This window comes from Gambusia affinis, linkage group LG19, assembly GCF_019740435.1.
Source record: "Gambusia affinis linkage group LG19, SWU_Gaff_1.0, whole genome shotgun sequence".
Lineage (NCBI taxonomy): Eukaryota > Metazoa > Chordata > Actinopteri > Cyprinodontiformes > Poeciliidae > Gambusia > Gambusia affinis.
The window spans coordinates 10642558-10660285 of NC_057886.1; the positions used below are offsets into that span (position 1 = coordinate 10642558).

General features: G+C 35.4%; 2 protein-coding genes across 4 annotated transcripts; both read right to left on the minus strand.

Moving 5' to 3' along the window:
* Positions 1 to 1632: 1632 nt before the first annotated feature.
* On the minus strand, positions 1633 to 7353 carry LOC122822420 (cell death-inducing p53-target protein 1 homolog). The gene is made up of 5 exons (XM_044101073.1): positions 7196 to 7353; positions 4033 to 4255; positions 3814 to 3849; positions 2044 to 2188; positions 1633 to 1931 (listed from the first exon to the last, which is right to left on the minus strand). The coding sequence occupies exons 2-5, from the start codon at positions 4238 to 4240 to the stop codon at positions 1826 to 1828; spliced, it is 495 nt and encodes a 164-aa protein (XP_043957008.1). The 5' UTR covers positions 4241 to 4255; positions 7196 to 7353; the 3' UTR covers positions 1633 to 1825.
* A 3188-nt stretch (positions 7354 to 10541) lies between these two features.
* Positions 10542 to 14848, minus strand: LOC122822421 (lipopolysaccharide-induced tumor necrosis factor-alpha factor homolog). Of its 3 annotated transcripts, none has more exons than XM_044101076.1 (5): positions 14710 to 14848; positions 13060 to 13258; positions 12782 to 12796; positions 10907 to 11051; positions 10542 to 10784 (listed from the first exon to the last, which is right to left on the minus strand). In XM_044101076.1, exons 2-5 carry the CDS (start codon positions 13241 to 13243, stop codon positions 10679 to 10681), a joined length of 450 nt encoding a protein of 149 aa, XP_043957011.1. In that variant the 5' UTR covers positions 13244 to 13258; positions 14710 to 14848; the 3' UTR covers positions 10542 to 10678. The 3 variants fall into 3 exon arrangements, with proteins under 3 accessions (XP_043957011.1, XP_043957010.1, XP_043957009.1); XM_044101075.1 differs by having other exon boundaries at positions 12782 to 12817; XM_044101074.1 differs by having other exon boundaries at positions 12782 to 12817; positions 13039 to 13258.
* Positions 14849 to 17728: the final 2880 nt, after the last annotated feature.

Consider the following 17728-nt stretch of genomic DNA (forward strand, 5'->3'; position numbering starts at 1 on the left):
CCGAAAGTTTGGGATTCCAATTCATCCTTAGATAAACACCACAACGTTTAGTGTTCAGTGTTCAGACACAAAATTGTGTTTCATTTGCCGAAAAGCACAGATACAAATCCCCATTAGTCATTTATAAATCGGTATAAACGATTTTCTAAAAGTCGTTTATACCGAAAAATATGTATAACTTTTTCTCTTTCATGTATTTATTTTCTTTTTGGGTCGGGTGATTTTTAATTTTTTTCTTTTTTTTGCAATCCGGTTGTAATCAGAGCGATGATATACGTAATTTGAGATTGCACGTTCACGTTCGAAGGTCTGATTTACAACATTTCTAACGATCTTTGAATCCACCGTCCAACAGCTGAGTCGTTGACTGGATCACGTGATGACGTCACATCATGCTACAAACGTAGACCATTTGCGGTGACAAACTGTTGTGCTCATACCTCGTCAATACTCATTGTAAAAAACTAGTAAAAAAGTATTATCATTATTTTTCTTTTATTTATTTATTTATTTTTTATTTTTCCTTTTTGCTCATAGATTGGAAACAGTGCTGTTCTAATACAATCAAAACATTACAGAAATCTGTAACTAAAAGCTATGCTCTATTATTACTCACCAGATTAGATGACGATGGCATGCTGAACAATCGATATTTCATCTCTTAGAATAGGATAATATAAAATTATCCTTCATTGTCCCTTTGTGTGTCATCAGCAGTTCCAGGCGAACGCACTTACACAGATACATACAACTATCAATAAAAATAAGAGACACTGTGCAGTATGGTCAAATATGCAACACAGGAAAAACTCCTACTTATGAAAAATAGTGGAAAAAATGTGTAAGTATAATGCAGTAATATAAAAATTGTTCAGTTTGTGCATTCCAAAAGCTCGATGTCACCCTGCTTTAATTCATGGTGTGTTTCGGATCATTGTTCTGACAGAGTACATAACTGAGCTTAAGTTTCACTTCTCCTTCTGTTCATTGTTTGTTCTGATTCTATTCAGATCTGGTAGTCTCCATCAGGATTTTTTTGGTAGAGAGTAAAATTTATGGTTATAACACAAAGCACCAAATCATGCAGGTCTTTTAGCTGCAAGGCAGGCCCATATCATCTTACTACCACCACTATGTTTCACTGCCAGCATGACATTGTTTTTCAAATGCTGTTTTTTAAAGAAATACAGCATAAAACTGTGTTAGTTTTATACTTTTTGTAATGGTGACATTTATTTCATTTTATTATATTATACTATATTATAATATATTATATTATATTATATTATATTATATTATATTATATTATATTATATTATATTATATTATATTATATTACATTATATTATATTATATTATATTATATTATATTATATTATATTATATTATATTATATTATATTATATTAATAATTTTACTTTTTTAACCACCTTAATGAACAGGTATAAAAACTATATCTGTGTTCATTTAGAGAAAAGCTCTATCATATCTTTGGTCTTGGAGTTACTAAATAACTTAAAAAAAAATAATAAATTGTCTTCAGTTTTAACTTTAGCTGAAAATCTGTGTGAAGCAGAGAAGTATAACAAAAAGCCACACCAATATTCTGAACAAAATATGTGACAACCAAAATGAAAGCAAACAATTATTTTACTGAAGAATTTAAAGCAAAATTTCCTTTGATTGCCTAATCCTAACTTCTTTTAAAATACCTAATCACATATTCAAGTGCAATCTGTATCTCTTTGGACTTAACATATATTATTATTTGTATTTATAAAGTAAAGGAAGAGGATCGCAATGATTTTTATTTCTTTTTGTGATTTCACATCCGTTTGTATATGTAGAGGACGTGTTGGCAGTTTGGACAACGATGCTCCACATCTTTACAGGAGTCGAGGCAGAACGGGATACAACAGCAAAGCCAGCATCTGTATGTGGAAAAATTTGAAATTCTGTTAGAATCTAGGCAATTGTCGTTATTTGTATTTATTATTAAAGAAATTTAAGTTCCAAGATATTGAATAATTAGCAGGTTTATACCCCAGGATGGTCATTCCTCCACAAATAGCCCAGGCCAACAATCCTGGCATGTGCTCTGTCTGGGTGATCACAGTTTGCTGACAGTGAGGACACAAAGTCTGACCAGGAACGTCTCCTAATGTTGGAGCAACTACTACGTGAGACACTGAAAGACCCAAAACACAATGAAATTAAAAAAAAAGCTTAAATATTCTTTCAAAAATAATTCAAGAATTTGACAGATTTTGTTGTTATATGTGCAGTTAAATTCTTTTTTTTTCTTTCTGCCTCAAAATAGCAGTCAGAGATAGATTTTTATTCAAAGTAGGATACTAGGTTTTAAAAAGATTTCAAATGAATCAGTTTTAAAAAATAAACAAATTTTGAAAGATGGCATTTGCTCTGTGTGTGCAAACTGTGTGCAGTTTGAATAACGTCTGTCAACAAATGTATCTTCATGACTTTAATTTTCAGGGAATTAATTGTATGCCCATTCTTCTGTTCAAAATATCTCAGATTCATTCAGACTGGACCGGGAGCTTCTGTGACAGCTATTTTCAAATGTTTCCACAGATTCTTGTGATAAACATTATGTCTTGACTTTGACTAGGCCATTATAACATATGCAGAGGGTTTAATCTTAACTATAGCTGTGGTTGTATATTTAGGGAAAGTGAAGATTCATATAAATATCTTGTATTTACCAGAATCCATTGGTCATAGTAACTGGGACTCCAGAAAAATATAGTCTGCAATCTTCAGATATTTATTCACCATAAGTTATTCTTCTACTTTACAATCATGTCCTATCATGTGCTGGTCTGTCACAAAAAATATCATAAATTTCAAGGCTGCAAAATAAAAAAGCAAGAAAATATCAGATGGTTATGGACATTTTTACAGCATCTTGAAATACCCCTTTGTCACATCAGGAATGTAATGAAGGGATTCTTTAAGAACAGCATCTTTGTGGTGCTGTTTGTCAAACATTTGTCAATGTCAAGTTTTCATTCTGTCAGTGATTTTCAAAATAAAGACAAGTCCTGACCCCTAGTTAATGTATGGGGGAAACTGCAGCTTCTTTGCTTTATAAGTTTATGAGCTTGTGTGGGCATTTATATTAAAATTGTTCCAATTTGTATTTTATGGGTAATAAAAAAAAACAAACACTGAAGACATTTATGGTATCTTGACATTTTCCCATGAGCAACCACAACTGTATCTTAGGAGAAAACAGTGACTAAAAGTCACCAGCAGAGGCTGTAGATGTAGCAATTGTTATGTAATAATATTTACATATTCTATGAAATGGCAGATTGGTATCACTCAGCCATTTGTCTTAATATATATTATGTTAGAATATACAGAATAAGGAAAGAGGAGAGGAAAATTTGAAATATAATAATAAGGAATTTGGGTGGAGTGTGTCAGACTGCTCTTTTTGGTCAAACTATTGCTTACAGACTAATGGATAAATAATATTTCACTTTTACTTTAATGGACAAGCAAAATTAGATTGGGAATTTCCTGTCAACAAATCAAATTTCAGAATGCAACTGTGCTGGGAATACACTGAGAACAAAAGCTTTCTGTTAAGGCCAAACGCCACAAATAGTCCCATTCTTTCAGAATGAAAGATTTCCATAATGCTTCTGCCCACTGAAGTGGTGGTGGAACGGAAAGAGCATTTTATTGTGATGTATTATCTGAACTGCAACGTTTTGCTTGCTTTCATAGGAAGACATGTTTGTTTTCCATGTAACAGTGTGTTCCTGGGGGAGGCTGCCTCACCTGCAGGTGCAGCTACAGCTGGAGCAAATGCAACACCTGCAAAAGGAGAGAAATAGTTCAGCAGAACAAGGACAAATTGTCTTAAAAAACAAAAAGTGTACGTTTCAACTTTTGTTTTGAAGTTTACACCCATAAATTTCCCACATTTTAAGATTTTTTTGTTGTGCATTTTATAGAGCATGCTGTCAAACACTAGAAAATTAAGAAGTGACCACATGCCTCCCTGGTATCCAGCAGGAGGAGCGGAGAAGCCTGGTTGAGCTGGGAAGCCTGGTTGAGCTGGGAAGCCTGGTTGAGCTGGGAAGCCTGGTTGAGCTGGGAAGCCTGGTTGAGCTGGGAAGCCTGATTGAGGTGCTATACCGCCATAATTCATTGGAGGGCCAGGGTAGGGTGGAGCCATATCCTGTGGTTGGGTTCCTTTTTCCATCTTCAGAAATTCCACCTGTAAAACAAATATTATTTATGAAACCACTATATAAAAGTTAATGATTAAACCCACAGACTGTGGCACTTCTGGTGTTGAACAGGAAGTGCAAACAATGCAAAGCAAACTCATTTTAACATGAATTGTTTGTGTCACTGAAACTGCTAAGTTTTGACCCAAACATGTGAAAGGAGAAGTGAAATCACATGCTCTGTAACATGCAAACCTGATACAACCGACAGTTTCGAGTTTTGAGTGAAAAAGGGGGTTTCATGTCTTGTGTTGAAGGTATTTGAAGACACCTCTAAGCTGAAGACCTATAGATGGAGGAAGTAAACATTTTTCTACTACAACCAAACTGGTGAAAACTGTACATTTTGAACTGCATCCTCTTTTACTATTACTCACATGCTCTTTTTTTTTTTTTTTTTGCAAAAGTAGATTTAACAGCATTGACTCTGTTTCTGAGTAATTGCTCTGTTTAGTTCAGTTTTTTTCTTGATAATAGATGCAGCTATCCCCCTTTTGAACAACAAGGCACAGTCAGACAAATTAATAATCCCAATTAAAAGGTCCATCTGACATCATGAATTCCCATGACATTTAGACCGAGGGCAGAAACCGATGCTCGGAAGCGTGATGTTTCAGTTCTCTTTAATGTTTTAGATATTTTCTGCTTGAACGCAACTGTTTTAAATCTTGTGGCCTCTTATCAAACCTGATGACTTGGTCTCATCTAAACATCTAAGTCTAGTTTGTGCATGAAAGACATTGGGCCCTAGTGCCTCCCTCTGAGTGAATGCAAAGGATGCCCCATTATCAAAAGGAGAACATGTATTTTTTATATAATGTTCCCCTAAATGATGCATACTCAAGAGTATGCATCATTTATATAATGTTCATACTAGTTTATCTACTAATGCAGGGGAATGCATAAATGTATTTTTTGTATTTCTCACAGTTAAAGGATCAATGACAACAATTTACTCACTTTTCATTTAAAAAATGACATTATAGTTTTTATGTCCACTGAAAAAACGTAGACACAAAAAACAATTCTTATTCTTGAAAGTTACTTTTTTTTTTCTTAGATGTTTTAAGTTCAATTTCATTTTTTTTTTTCAAGGAGTTAACTTTATAAATTAACTAGAGACACTTGTTCTGTTCTGGGTCAAATTGACCTGCTGATTAAAAGTCAAGACAAATGAGTCATGAAGATTTGTATTGAAAGTAAACTTTATTCAACCACTGTTTTAGAACCAGAAATAAACAAAACAACTACAAAATAAGATATTAGGAACATGAACACAGCGTATGTATGTCTGTCAATCTCTACAGCCCACAAGTAACCCGTCACCATGTTACGATAGTAAACAACATGCAGAAATACCACAAAAATGGATAGATGGAAATGAACTAGATGCTTTAGTTTTGTCATTTACATAGCACACGAGGGACATGTCATCACAGTGGGCTTTGTGAAAATGAATTTTGCATATTTCACACAAGTTAAGGTCATCTTGACTTCATCAGAAGGCTTGCAAACCTGGCACCTCCTCCTCTTCCTTTTTCCTCCAGTAGCAACCTCGAAAGAAGAATAAAATGGCTACTATGTTTTTTGATGCTCCTAAGGCACACACAACACGCTCTCACACACTTTTACTTACCTTGTGCATTGCTGGACTGGTTGTAGTCCTCTCCTGTTAATCCTCCATTATATCTGCAGTAGTTGGGCTCCTTGGTATATGCTGTTTTCGTTGTATATGTGGTACCACAAGCACCTTGCCCAGCTCATTTAAGAAAATGCGCCTTTTGTACAGCTTTGACATTCCACTACGGAAAGCTTTCCGCCCAAATAATAAATGTGTTGTATGCTGATACATCAGTGATGTTGCAAGAGTTGACCAATGCACAGTCATTTACTTGGTGCTGTATGACTCTATGACCTTTTCCAAGTTGTTAACCCGCCCTTCATAGTTGTTCCCTTCATAGTTGCAAGGAAACAAATTGTATTAGACATTTTTTACCCTTTTTTATTTTTTGCTATGTCTATGGACCAAAAAGAGGTACCAATTTAAATGCTGGTGGGAGATGCAGCTTGGTATTCATTTTTATCACGCTTAACCAGAAGTGACTTAATTGTTTTCTAAATATACAGTTAATAACCAAATCTAAAATGAACTTAACATCCTTTTTTTCACCGTTAAGTGGTAGTTCTCTCCCCTTTTTTTTATTGTTCTCTATCACAAAACGTTACGTATTGACATGGAGAAGTCAATTCTACTTATCAGGGTGTTACATAAGAGGCCAGATTTTTTTTTTTTTTCTTTTTGTTCCCATTGCTGAAGTTTTAAAAATTTAACTGGTGTAAATGAAAGCTGTCTAACTTTTGTTTATTGTATTATTTTACCAAACTGTTATTATCTAACATTTCTTCTTCAAATAACACAATTTTTAATCAAAATGCTTAAACTGTAATATGAGTTGAAAATGGCTAGAGTAAAACGTAAAGTAAAAAGTTACACAAAATGGAAAACACAGATGGCAATAATCTGCAATAGTAAGGAAGTAATTTACCCTGTGAGTCATTTACTTGGTGGGAGAGGCTCGATGTTAGAGCTTTACTAAGAGCACTTTACCCATCTTGACCAACGTTTATCTAAACAACAGTGGGTAAGTGCTTTCCTGAGGGTACAGCATTGCAAACAGGCCTACTCTATTAGTACAAATCATTGTAAATTCATCCTAAATCAATTAGAGCAACATGAGCAATCTCCTCATGAAGCAACCTCTGTCAGTAGAGCATTGTGTATCTGCCTCGCCCTGTTTGGTTCAGGAGATACGGCTTGTTTTTTACTGTATTTAAATGTAAACACAGTAGAAAACACCAATAGGAATTACCATAACAGTCGCAGCTCAGTATTAGAAGGGTAGAAGAATAAAATTGGTTTAACTTACCAGTAAATTTTAATTAGAAAAACAGCAACAAAGGAGAGCGATAATCTTTTTTCTAAGTCTGATCCTTAATGATGAGGAAATGCAGGAAATCTCAGACTAAATAGTAGCTGAGAGAAGCAAGATCTGCCTTTCACACAACAGTGGGTCTTACGAGAACCAACAATGTTCCGCCCTCCTTTTTCTTTTTTTTTCTCCTCCCACGTGACTGAGACCAGAGAGCAATAAAGAGAGAAACAGTGACACATTCAGCTTAAAGCTTTTCAATATAAATCTCTCATCAAATCAAATCAAATTAATAATGGTTACATTTTCAGTGGATTTCCACATTTTTTAAACAAGTTGAAATGTCTTATGACTCTCAGTGCTTCACCTCTTGTACACATATCAATACTTGTCAGTTTTCCCACTTCGTGCATTTTAAGTGTGAATGATTCATCTTTAACACATGATTTCCCAGTGACAGCAAAACGCACATAGTCTGAAGCGCTTCAAAGGTCACAGGACTGTCATGGCAACCTCCCGCTAATCACCTGGGAGTGAATTGCAATTTAAAATAAAATATTTTCTATCTTAAGCAAGAATGAATAGCATATTTTAGAAACATTTTTTTCCAATTATTGCAAGACGAAAACAGGCAGCTAATGGTTGTGACTTTGCTTATATTAAACTTCAGTAGCGATGGGTAGTAGCTATTAAATGTACTCAGTTAAATTTCCTCGAGTAAGGTTTTGGAAAAAAAATTGCTTTTAGGAGTAGCTTTATTACACCATGATATTTCATTAAACTCAAGTAACACTCTTTTTAAAACATACATACCCTTTCTTGAGCAAGGAGTGTTTTGTGTTCTCTGCATTTAAAGTTGAAAGATGGAATTAAATAAAGTTTCCATGACTTTTAATGCAATCATGAGTAAAACAAAGTGGGACAAGCTTAACCTGCAGTAACTTGAAGTAGGTGTCTCCTGCTTGACTTTGTCAGTCTATATTGTTTTAGAGGAATTTTGTCCCGTTTGTTTTTGCAACATTGTTTCAGTTCACCCCAGGTTTTGTTTCTGTGTAGCTCTCTCAAGATCCACCGTCAGCTTTTCTATCAGTTAGAGACATAGACTTTGACTTGGCCGATGAAACTCTTTGATTCCCCTCAATTCAGAGATTACTTTATAGATTTCTCATGTCTGTGGTATTGTGCTCCAAGTGACGAGTCTGACGACCATGTTTTAGCTCTCAGACGAGTCTTGTGTGCCAAGGTCAATGAGTAATTATAGCATATATAAAATTATAACACTCAATAACATCAAGACGCTAGGATCATATAGTTACTAACAAACGGAAACATCAGATGTTTAAGATAAGATAAGATAAGATAGATAGCGTTTGCAAAGGTGTTTCAAAGTGTCAAACCCATATTCAATTAGGCTCAAGGACATGATGAAAGTATGCAAACCATTTTCTGTTCACCCTTGTCCCTAATGGGGTCAGGAGGGTTGCTGGTGTCTATCTCCAGCTACGTTCCGGGGGAGAGTCGGGGTACACCCTGGACAGGTCGCCAGTCTGTCGCAGGGCAACACAGAAACAGACAGGACAAACAACCATTCACACACACACTCACACCTAGGGAGAATTTAGAGAGACCAATTAACCTGACAGTCATGTTTTTGGACTGTGGGAGGAAGCCGGAGAACCCGGAGAGAACCCACACATGCACAGGGAGAACATGCAAACTCCATGCAGAAAGACCCCGGGCGGGGAATCAAACCCAGGACCTTCTTGCTGCAAGGCAACAGTGCTACCAGCTGCACCACTGTGCAGCCCTCAAGTATGCAAACTTTTAACTCAAACTATATATGAAGAGAAAGATCAGCCTTGTAATTATGCAAATTTGTTCTTATATAAGATGACTAAGATGGCCAAACTTAAATTTCTTTTTTTTTTATTTAAGCCATTCAGAGGAAATTGCACTTTTCACAACTTTATCCACGTTGTATATTCAGATAATGAAGAAGGAAACACTTTCCTGGTAGAATAGCCCTATTTCATTGCAGACAGGCCTAATGTGATGATTAAAAAAAAAACCTTACTTTAATCTCAGTGTGAATTCCTCCTAAATCAAATAGAGCATAATAAGCAGTCCCCTCATGAAACAGCCTCTTTCTGTTGAACATTGTGTGTCTGCATCCCCCTGTGTGGGTCAGGAAATATGACGTGTTTTCTACTAAATTTGGATATAAGTGCATTTCAAAACACTAAAATGAATAAACATGACAGTAGCAGCTCAATGTTATTGGGTAAATATAAAATAAGTTCATTTCACAAGTTAACTTTTGGAGAAAAGGGAGGATAAACAATTTTTTCTGGTCAGTCTTCTTGGTCCTGAGTGATGAGAAACTCCAGAAAATCCCAGAGTGAAAAGTGGCTAATTGATGCAAGAGCATCTGACATTTCCTCTAACACAACTGATTTTATTTCCTAGAGCTATATAAGGCTCGGCCTTCTTTTTTCTCCACCTACGTAACCAGGGATAGCCGACAATAAAAAATAAGCAATGCAATGTCCACACCAAATGAAAATAGAATATTTCATGCAGTGGATTTTTATCTGTCCAAGATAGTCTTGTTGTTTTGTAAGCTGAACTGTCAGCCAAATCTATGAGTGAAATAGTATAAGGCAAAGAGCAATGCTGTGATCAAAGCACATTCAAATCTTTTATTTATTTATTTATTTTCATTTTAAATCTTATTATGCTAAACACCTGGTGTATATACACACACCATATGTATATCTGGTGTGTGTATGATATGATTAAGTGTGTTTGATCAACAACATCAGAATGTTGCCTTCACATTCACAGTATTCCATTACTGTAAATGCAAACAAGGAAGACTTATTTTTTCAATGCATTTGATGCTTTATTTAGTTTTGACTTGAACAGGATTATTAATAAATGTAAATACATAGACTGAAAGTGAGAAAAGATGGGTGAGAAAACAACGGTTTTCTCAATCCATTGAAAGAAATAGGGAAAATTCAGGCATTTAAATCTTTTTTTACATTGCTGGCAATAGGTTTGTACACAACCATTATTTGAAGGCATTATTGGGATAATGGCTGCACAATACAGTTGGTATTACTATTGCCTTACAGCAAGAAGGTCCAAAGTTTGAATCCTTGCAATGGGTCTGTCTGCATGAAGTTTACGTGTTCACCTCCAAGCACAACTTTGTTCTCTCTGGGTACTCCAACTTCCTCCCACAGTCCAAAAATATGATCGTTAGGTCAAATGGATACTCTAAATTGCCCTTATGTATGGATCTGTGTATGCCTGGTTGTTTGATATGCGTGTTTCTTTGTTATGATGTAAATCTTTTTTTGTTTTAATTTCAGCAGAAAAACCATTTCATACAATTTGACATAAAAAAAGAATCACAATTTCTAGCATAAGAAATGTGAGAACCAAAATGTTTCCCAGTTCCTTGTGGGACTGGTTTCACATCCGTTTGTAAATGTAGAGGACATGCTGGCATCTTGGACAATGATGCCTCACATCGTTACAGGAATCAAGGCAGAATGGGATACAGCAGCAAAGGAAGCACCTGTAGGGGGAAAACGGAGATTGGATTCTGTTAGACTTTAAGCAACTGTGGTTATTTGTATTTGAAAGAAATTCGACTTTGATGTACTCCTTTAAGATGTCAAATATTTAGTAGGTTTTTACCCCACAAAGCACAATCCTCCACAAACAAGCCAGGTGAATAATCCTGGCTCCGGCTCTGTACGGGTGATCACAGTTTCCTGGCAGTGGGAACAAAAGGCCTGTCCAGGAACGTCATATAGAGCAGTTGATATTGCCACGCGAGTTACTGAAATATACAAAACACACTGAAATTTAAAACAAAAACTTTACACATTATTTCAAAATGATTCAAGGATTTTATGGAGTTTGTTGTTATATGTATGGTTTAATTTGTCCTTTGCTTTCTGCTCTAAGATAACAGGGATTGATTTTCATTAGAAGCAGAAAAAAAAGCTTAGAAAATATTTAAATAAATCGTTTAAAAATGTAGAAGATGATGTATTATATAATGATTTTACATTAACTGATTTGTACAAGCTGTGTGCAAACTGTGTGTAATTATGTATGTACGCAAATATAAATTGTCAAATATGACTGCTCAATCATTACTGATATTCATAAGTTTTGGAGAGAGTCTGTGTTGATTCTGCAGAGATTTTAGCTGCCCTTTTCCTGACTCTGGACCTGTACAAGTCCTAGATGAACGTGAAACCTACAGACTTGACAGTTCATCATTTTTCGGACTAGTACATACTAAGGAGAAGCCCTGACCTCTAGTGGGTTCACACAGAAATCTGCATCTTCACTACAATATCAATGACCATTTTTTGTGGCCATAAATATATTTTTTACAGTTTTTCTCCGCCGCTGTGTTGCATTTTTCTGACAAAATTCAAATTGTTCAATTTTCAAATCACGTTGTCACTCATGCACATCAAAAAAGCAATTTCCTGTTCCTGTGAGCAAGTTGGAAATGCTTTTGAACATCATGCAAGTGATTATGTACAGTTTTCTGATTTTTCCTACAATTTCAGTCTCTTTTATCATACATTGGTCCCTATTGAATTATTTCTTCCTCCACAACATTTAAGCATAATTTCACTGTATAAGTCTTGACATGCAAAAAGCTTGAACAGGTGCTTAAAACATGGCAAGGATATTTTGATTAGACTTTTTTTCTAAATGTGTCATGAATTGGTAAATTGCTCCCAAGTGAATTCTTAGTTTCTTCAATGTAGGTAAATGTGTGAAATATTAGATCAACCAATGATCAACCAATTTTCTGAAATAGCTCAGAGATGCATCTCATGAGTCATCAACTGGCAAGTATATAGTATATAATGTATATAGTCAGAAAACAACACCATGTTACATTTCTGACAATGAATTTTTTTTCTTTTTTTTTTTGGTCTGCTTTCTTTATCACAATGGATTTGTCTGTCAAAAAATTACAGCAAAAGCATAAACGTGAGTCTTGTCCAGTATCTATCCATTGATCTCCCACCATTACAATTTACGATTTTTGTCATCAAAAGATTAGTTTACATTTGAATATCTCTCCAGAGTACACAGCCATATTGACAACATGACTAATGAATTCTGTTGTCTTAGTCAAACAATGAAACGAATAATTGACATTCTGAGGCACTGACATATTTAATGATTCAGACAATTCATTTTGAACGACGAACTAAGGATTTTGTGAGAAACTGGAATTTGAAAGTAACCCATGCTGTTTTGCACAAATTGTTTTTAGAAATGCACTTAATGTTGTGCGAATGTCAAAAATGATTCAAGAAATGCACCAAAGCCACTGAGAAAAACAGTCCCACTCTGCATTTTCTAAGGAAGAAAACAGATTTACAAGAATCCTAACATGTTGCCATGTGAGAATGGTGTTTGATCTAAGCTATACTGGCCTATTGTAGAAAGTTCTGCACTTTTGTTTTGACACACAGCGAGAGGGAAGCAAATGTCTTTCATTCAGCAGCATGTTCCTGGATGTGTCTGCCTCACCTGTTGGTTGAACAACTACAGGAGCAAAAGCAACACCTGTGAGATGACAGAAACTGTTCAGCAAAACAAGGAACTAATCATCTCAAAACACCATCAGTAACAAGTACATGCATTTGTACAAAGATCTCCAACAACAAGCACTAAAGTGTGATTCTATATATTTTAAAGGCATAAGTTTTCAAGATTTTAAGAATGTTTGTTCAAAGTTATGTAGAATATACTGCTAAACAAAAGAAAATTAATAAGTGATCACAAACAAGCAGGAGCAGCAGAGAAACCTGGTTGAGCGGGCAAACATGGTGGAGCAGAGACGCCTTGTTGAACGGGATAGCCTGGCGGAGCGGAGAAACCCGGTGGAGCGGGGAAGCCTGGTTGAGTGGAATAGGTTGGTGGAGCATACATCACTGGCTGGCCATAATCCATGGGAGGGCCAGGGTATGGTGGAGCTGATCCTTTTTCCATCTTCAGAAATCTCACCTGTAAAACAAATATTCCTGATGGAGCCACTAACTGAAGTGCAATGATTAAAACCACAGGACTTTATCATGCTGTGTCCACAGGAGGAGCAAACAAATCATCTTAATATGATTTTTGAAAATCTTCTTGTGCCACCGGAACAGCTTTCTTTTGAACTTTTAAATTAAATGTGAACTGCCTTGATTTGCTTGGCTTTTGAGTAACAGATGGGTTTCATATTTTGAGAGAAAATGTGTTCGAAAACACCCTGAGCTGAAGATGGTGGGATGAAGGGAAACCTTAGCACATCTTCTGACTAAAGTGGGGAAAACAAAAGACCTTGCTGGAAACTGAACATTTTTAACCCTGTCCTGGATACGGATGAAACACCTCCAACATGCTCAAACAGCTGACCACTCAGCATGCAACTGATTAGTACAAATAGAAAGTATTTGATACACTGTTTAGGAATGGAGGTGACTCTCGAGAAGTGAATGCATATTAGAAATAAATGTGATATAAATGTCCAAAATGTAAAGAGAAAATATCTTTGCCTTGCTTAAACACAGAAAAGGTCACCGCCACCTGAAAGTGGCAAGACGAGAAAGAGATCAATGACATTCATCAGGGATACATGGAGGAACCTTCCCTCCTTCTGCATCTCAAAATCTACCACCAAATTATCTCAGCAATACAATGAGAACCACTTACCTTTTTTTTAGTGATTGCCTGGACTGTAACCTCACTTCTGGCACCTCCTTAAATAAACCTTTTCGAACAATTATTTGGTGTTTGTAATACTTGCCTAGACTTGAATCTCACTTAATGCTAACATGTAAGAACAATCTAGCAATCAAATCTCTGTGGGGTAGTCTCTACAAGTAAGGTATTCTTTCTCATGACTCCATTTTTCAGACCCTAGTTCAACAACAACTTTCTGTCGCTCGAACCCTCGATCGCCTAACCAGTCAGTTTCAAGATTTAAAGGTAAAAATTCAAAATATTATTTATATAAGTCCAGTCCATGTGCTCTCTCCACAGTTTCCACAAACACCTTTATAATTTTACTCTCAGCAAATTCTTAATCTTTATGTTATTAGGAGTTGAAAGTTACAAGGGAAGAGGGTTAAAGTCGCACAAAATGGAGAATCGCTGAAGCCGAAACTCAGCGTTAGTCATGAACAAAAGTAATTTACTTAGTAGGAGGTTTTAGAGGTTTCCTGTGGAAAGCTTTCCCATAACTGTGGAAAGTTATGAGCTTACCCAGTTTGCTTAGACAAACAACCAAAATAGACCAGATTTGCATAAATAACGTGGATAAATGCCCTCATCATAAAGCAGCCTCTTTCAGTGGCACAATATGTATCTCTCTGTCCCTGTTTGGTTTGGGAGGTGTCAAAACACCAAAATTAATTAACATCACAGTAGCAGCTCTATATTATTGGGTAAATATAAAATAAGTTTTAACTTACAGGTTAATTTTAACAAAAAAACACCAACAAAATAAGTTCTTGTTCAGTCTTCTTGGTCTTGAGTAATAAGAAAGTACAGGAAGTCCCAGTCCAAAGAGTAGCAGATTGATGCCGTCTGACACTTCCTCGAACGCAACTGATTGTATTTTCTAAAACTATGGCTCCACCTCTCTCTTTTTTCTTTCCTGCTAAGAAGCAAGGCTTAGATGGCAGGAAAAAGATCTAATGCCATGTGAACCTCAAAGCCTTTCATAGATACATGCACAGAAAATAATAGTCCAAAAGAAAATATATTTTTACCAATCTAAGGTGATCTTTCATAACATTTTTGCCTTCGTGGATCATTTTTTTTAATTAACTGAATTATCATCCAAATCTAAGTAAATCACATAGAAATAAAAACTTTGCGATCCCAAAAATATAGCTGAATACGGTCTTTTATTTTCAAGCTTATCTTTACACTCCCTCTATGTTAAACACCTGCTGTATAAATACAACACTTTCTTTCTTGTCAACTTCCTCCTGTGGTTTCACATCCGTTTATTCAAACAGTTTCACTCATTCCCACTGAGAAAGAAGCACACATAAGTGTGCCCTAAATACAAACAATTGAATCTTTCCACACGTTTTAATCAAAACAAATAATGTTTGCTTCCTGAAGTTTCTAAGTGCGGTGAAGATCATGAAATACATATGTATATATGTACAGGTTACAAATCAAATCATTGTTATTGGATTTCAAAATATTTGAAATAAAGATAAAATTCTTGTGCTTGCAACAAGAAATAATCAGTTTCTACATTATGAACACAATTTTGGGCTTTTTGAGTAAGCATGAATAATTCTCCTAACATTTGATTTTCCTTTGATGACATAAAAGACAGGGTGAGGATCCGTTTTTTTTCTCCATGTCAATGTATAATTGTTTATGTTTATTTACCTGTGATGTTATGCCAATTTGTTAAACACTGTAAGAAATGTCATTACTAAATTGCAGGTGTATGGAAGCCACTCCCTAAATATTATGAGCTAGCCATAGCACATTAGGATCCAAACGGCCACTCTCATCAGATCGCTGGTTACAAACACAGAAACTGAGATGGTAAGATTGAACATGAATGGTTGAAGTTCTGGACAGCACACACCCAGTATTGCTCTCCATTGGTCCAAATTGATCACACAGACACCTGAATAAAAAAAAAAAAAAAAGAATACAAGAAAAAGCCCCAAAAACTAAATAGAATTTTCCATAATAGACATTTTTGGTTCAAAAATCATTCATGTGGACAGAATTAAGCTACAGCAAACGTGACTTGCACTTATATGGAAGCCCGTTTCCGCCACTCTGATAAAAAGAAATTAAAAGGTTATCTCATTGTAAGGAAATGGTATTTCATATAGCATGTTTATATTTATATATTTTTCACATGGGCAGTTTCTATTTGCTGACACTCATCAGAGTGTCTGCTTGAATAGTAAACTAATATAATTTATATTAAATCTATAGTTTGGTCCTTTGTGGTTGTATGAAAGTTGTGCCATTAGAGAATATCAGTAAAATTGAAATGCACATGCAATGTTTTCAACAGCCTGAAGGGGGAGCCAGAGCGCAAAGAAAATGATGAAACCAAGTGACTAGTGAACCATAACGCTGTTTCAACGGATTATAGCTATAGACTTAATTCAATTATTTATATACTTCCATTGGGTCATTTTTAAACTATTCTCATTCCTCAAGCATGGTTGCAATTTTTAAAACCATAATATAATGAGGTTTTTCCGTGAAGTTAAAATAGATTATTTTTTTTTATCATACCATTTTATCAAACAAGCTTGTTGTTTGTTTTGTTGTGTTTTGTAGGTATATTTATAGAACAGCAGCAGGTATCTTCAGGGTTCCTGTGCTACAGTCAGAGGGTTGTCTTTGGGTATTACCGCTTCATTGTATGCTGACCTTTTCTTTTTAACAGCAAATGCTGTAAAGTCAGAACTTGCTGGCCAGGGGGGCAATTTGATTGTTTGATTTCACAGTTGGAGATATTTCAGGTACTCCACCTATATCTAATACTTATCTCTATCTAATGCCATTTTAGGAACACGTTTGAGAAAAACTCTTTATTATCATGTTTATCAGTGTTGTTTTGAACAAAGACAATTGTTCATAGACAGGAAATGAGTATGTAATCAGCATGGGAATTAATTCATTGTAATGCTTAACCTTGTTTCCTGTTTTATCTTGTAAGTGATTCTCTTCTGCTTCTCAGTAACACAAGCTTTGAGTTTCTGATTAGCTATTTGTCAAAGAGTAGGTTAATATCAGATAGAACAGTGGTAAAGCGTGGTTCAGTGACATTAAAAGCACAAGAATTAATCCACCGCACAATGACATTAATTTAAACCCAACTCTGTTATGCATATGTTGTCAGGCTTAAACTGAAAACAAACTTTCAAGAGCACAAAGAACAGAAAGTACTTTAGCATTGTGGCTATGCTTGACTCAACTTGTTTTTAGTTTCAGTTTTTCACATATTTATGTGAATCTCCATAAAAATGTTCAATTAAGCCTTTTTTGGAGAGGGAGAAAAGCAAAGTTCAGCATTTATAAAGTCACTGGTAATTACATGCCAAGTTATTAAACATGATCATGTGTTCTTTTGAAAGGACTATCTCAGGCTGTTGCTGGCTTCCCCAACTCTCCGCCTTATCTTTTCTTGATCCTTTTGAAGGTGAATCAGTGGAGGGCTCAGCAAAGACAAGGAAACATTTATCTGCTCAGTCTGACTCATTCAGAACTAGTCCAGCTATTTCCTTTCTTTCCCCATCCACTCACTGGTGGAAGGTTTTGCTAACAACTGGAAGAACGTTTTTATTTATTTTTTATTTTTAAACAAAAAGCATGCCAATTAAAATATAAAAACAATTTTTATGTCCTCAAAACTGTGGAAAGATGTCACACTTGGTAATAAGGATGGACACTAAGCTACACCATGCTGCTGATCAACACAAATTACTATTTTGA

Coding starts and splice junctions, on each gene's coding strand:
- LOC122822420 (XM_044101073.1), bottom strand. CDS start 4,240: ATGGAAAAAGGAACCCAACCACAGGATATGGCTCCACCCTACCCTGGC. Junction 2,189..3,813: donor AGCTGTAGCTGCACCTGCAG/GTGAGGCAGCCT, acceptor TGGGTCTTTCAG/TGTCTCACGTAGTAGTTGCT. Junction 1,932..2,043: donor GGAGGAATGACCATCCTGGG/GTATAAACCTGC, acceptor TTCCACATACAG/ATGCTGGCTTTGCTGTTGTA.
- LOC122822421 (XM_044101074.1), bottom strand. CDS start 13,243: ATGGAAAAAGGATCAGCTCCACCATACCCTGGCCCTCCCATGGATTAT. Junction 12,818..13,038: donor TTTCTCTGCTGCTCCTGCTT/GTTTGTGATCAC, acceptor GTCATCTCACAG/GTGTTGCTTTTGCTCCTGTA. Junction 11,052..12,781: donor TGTAGTTGTTCAACCAACAG/GTGAGGCAGACA, acceptor TGTATATTTCAG/TAACTCGCGTGGCAATATCA.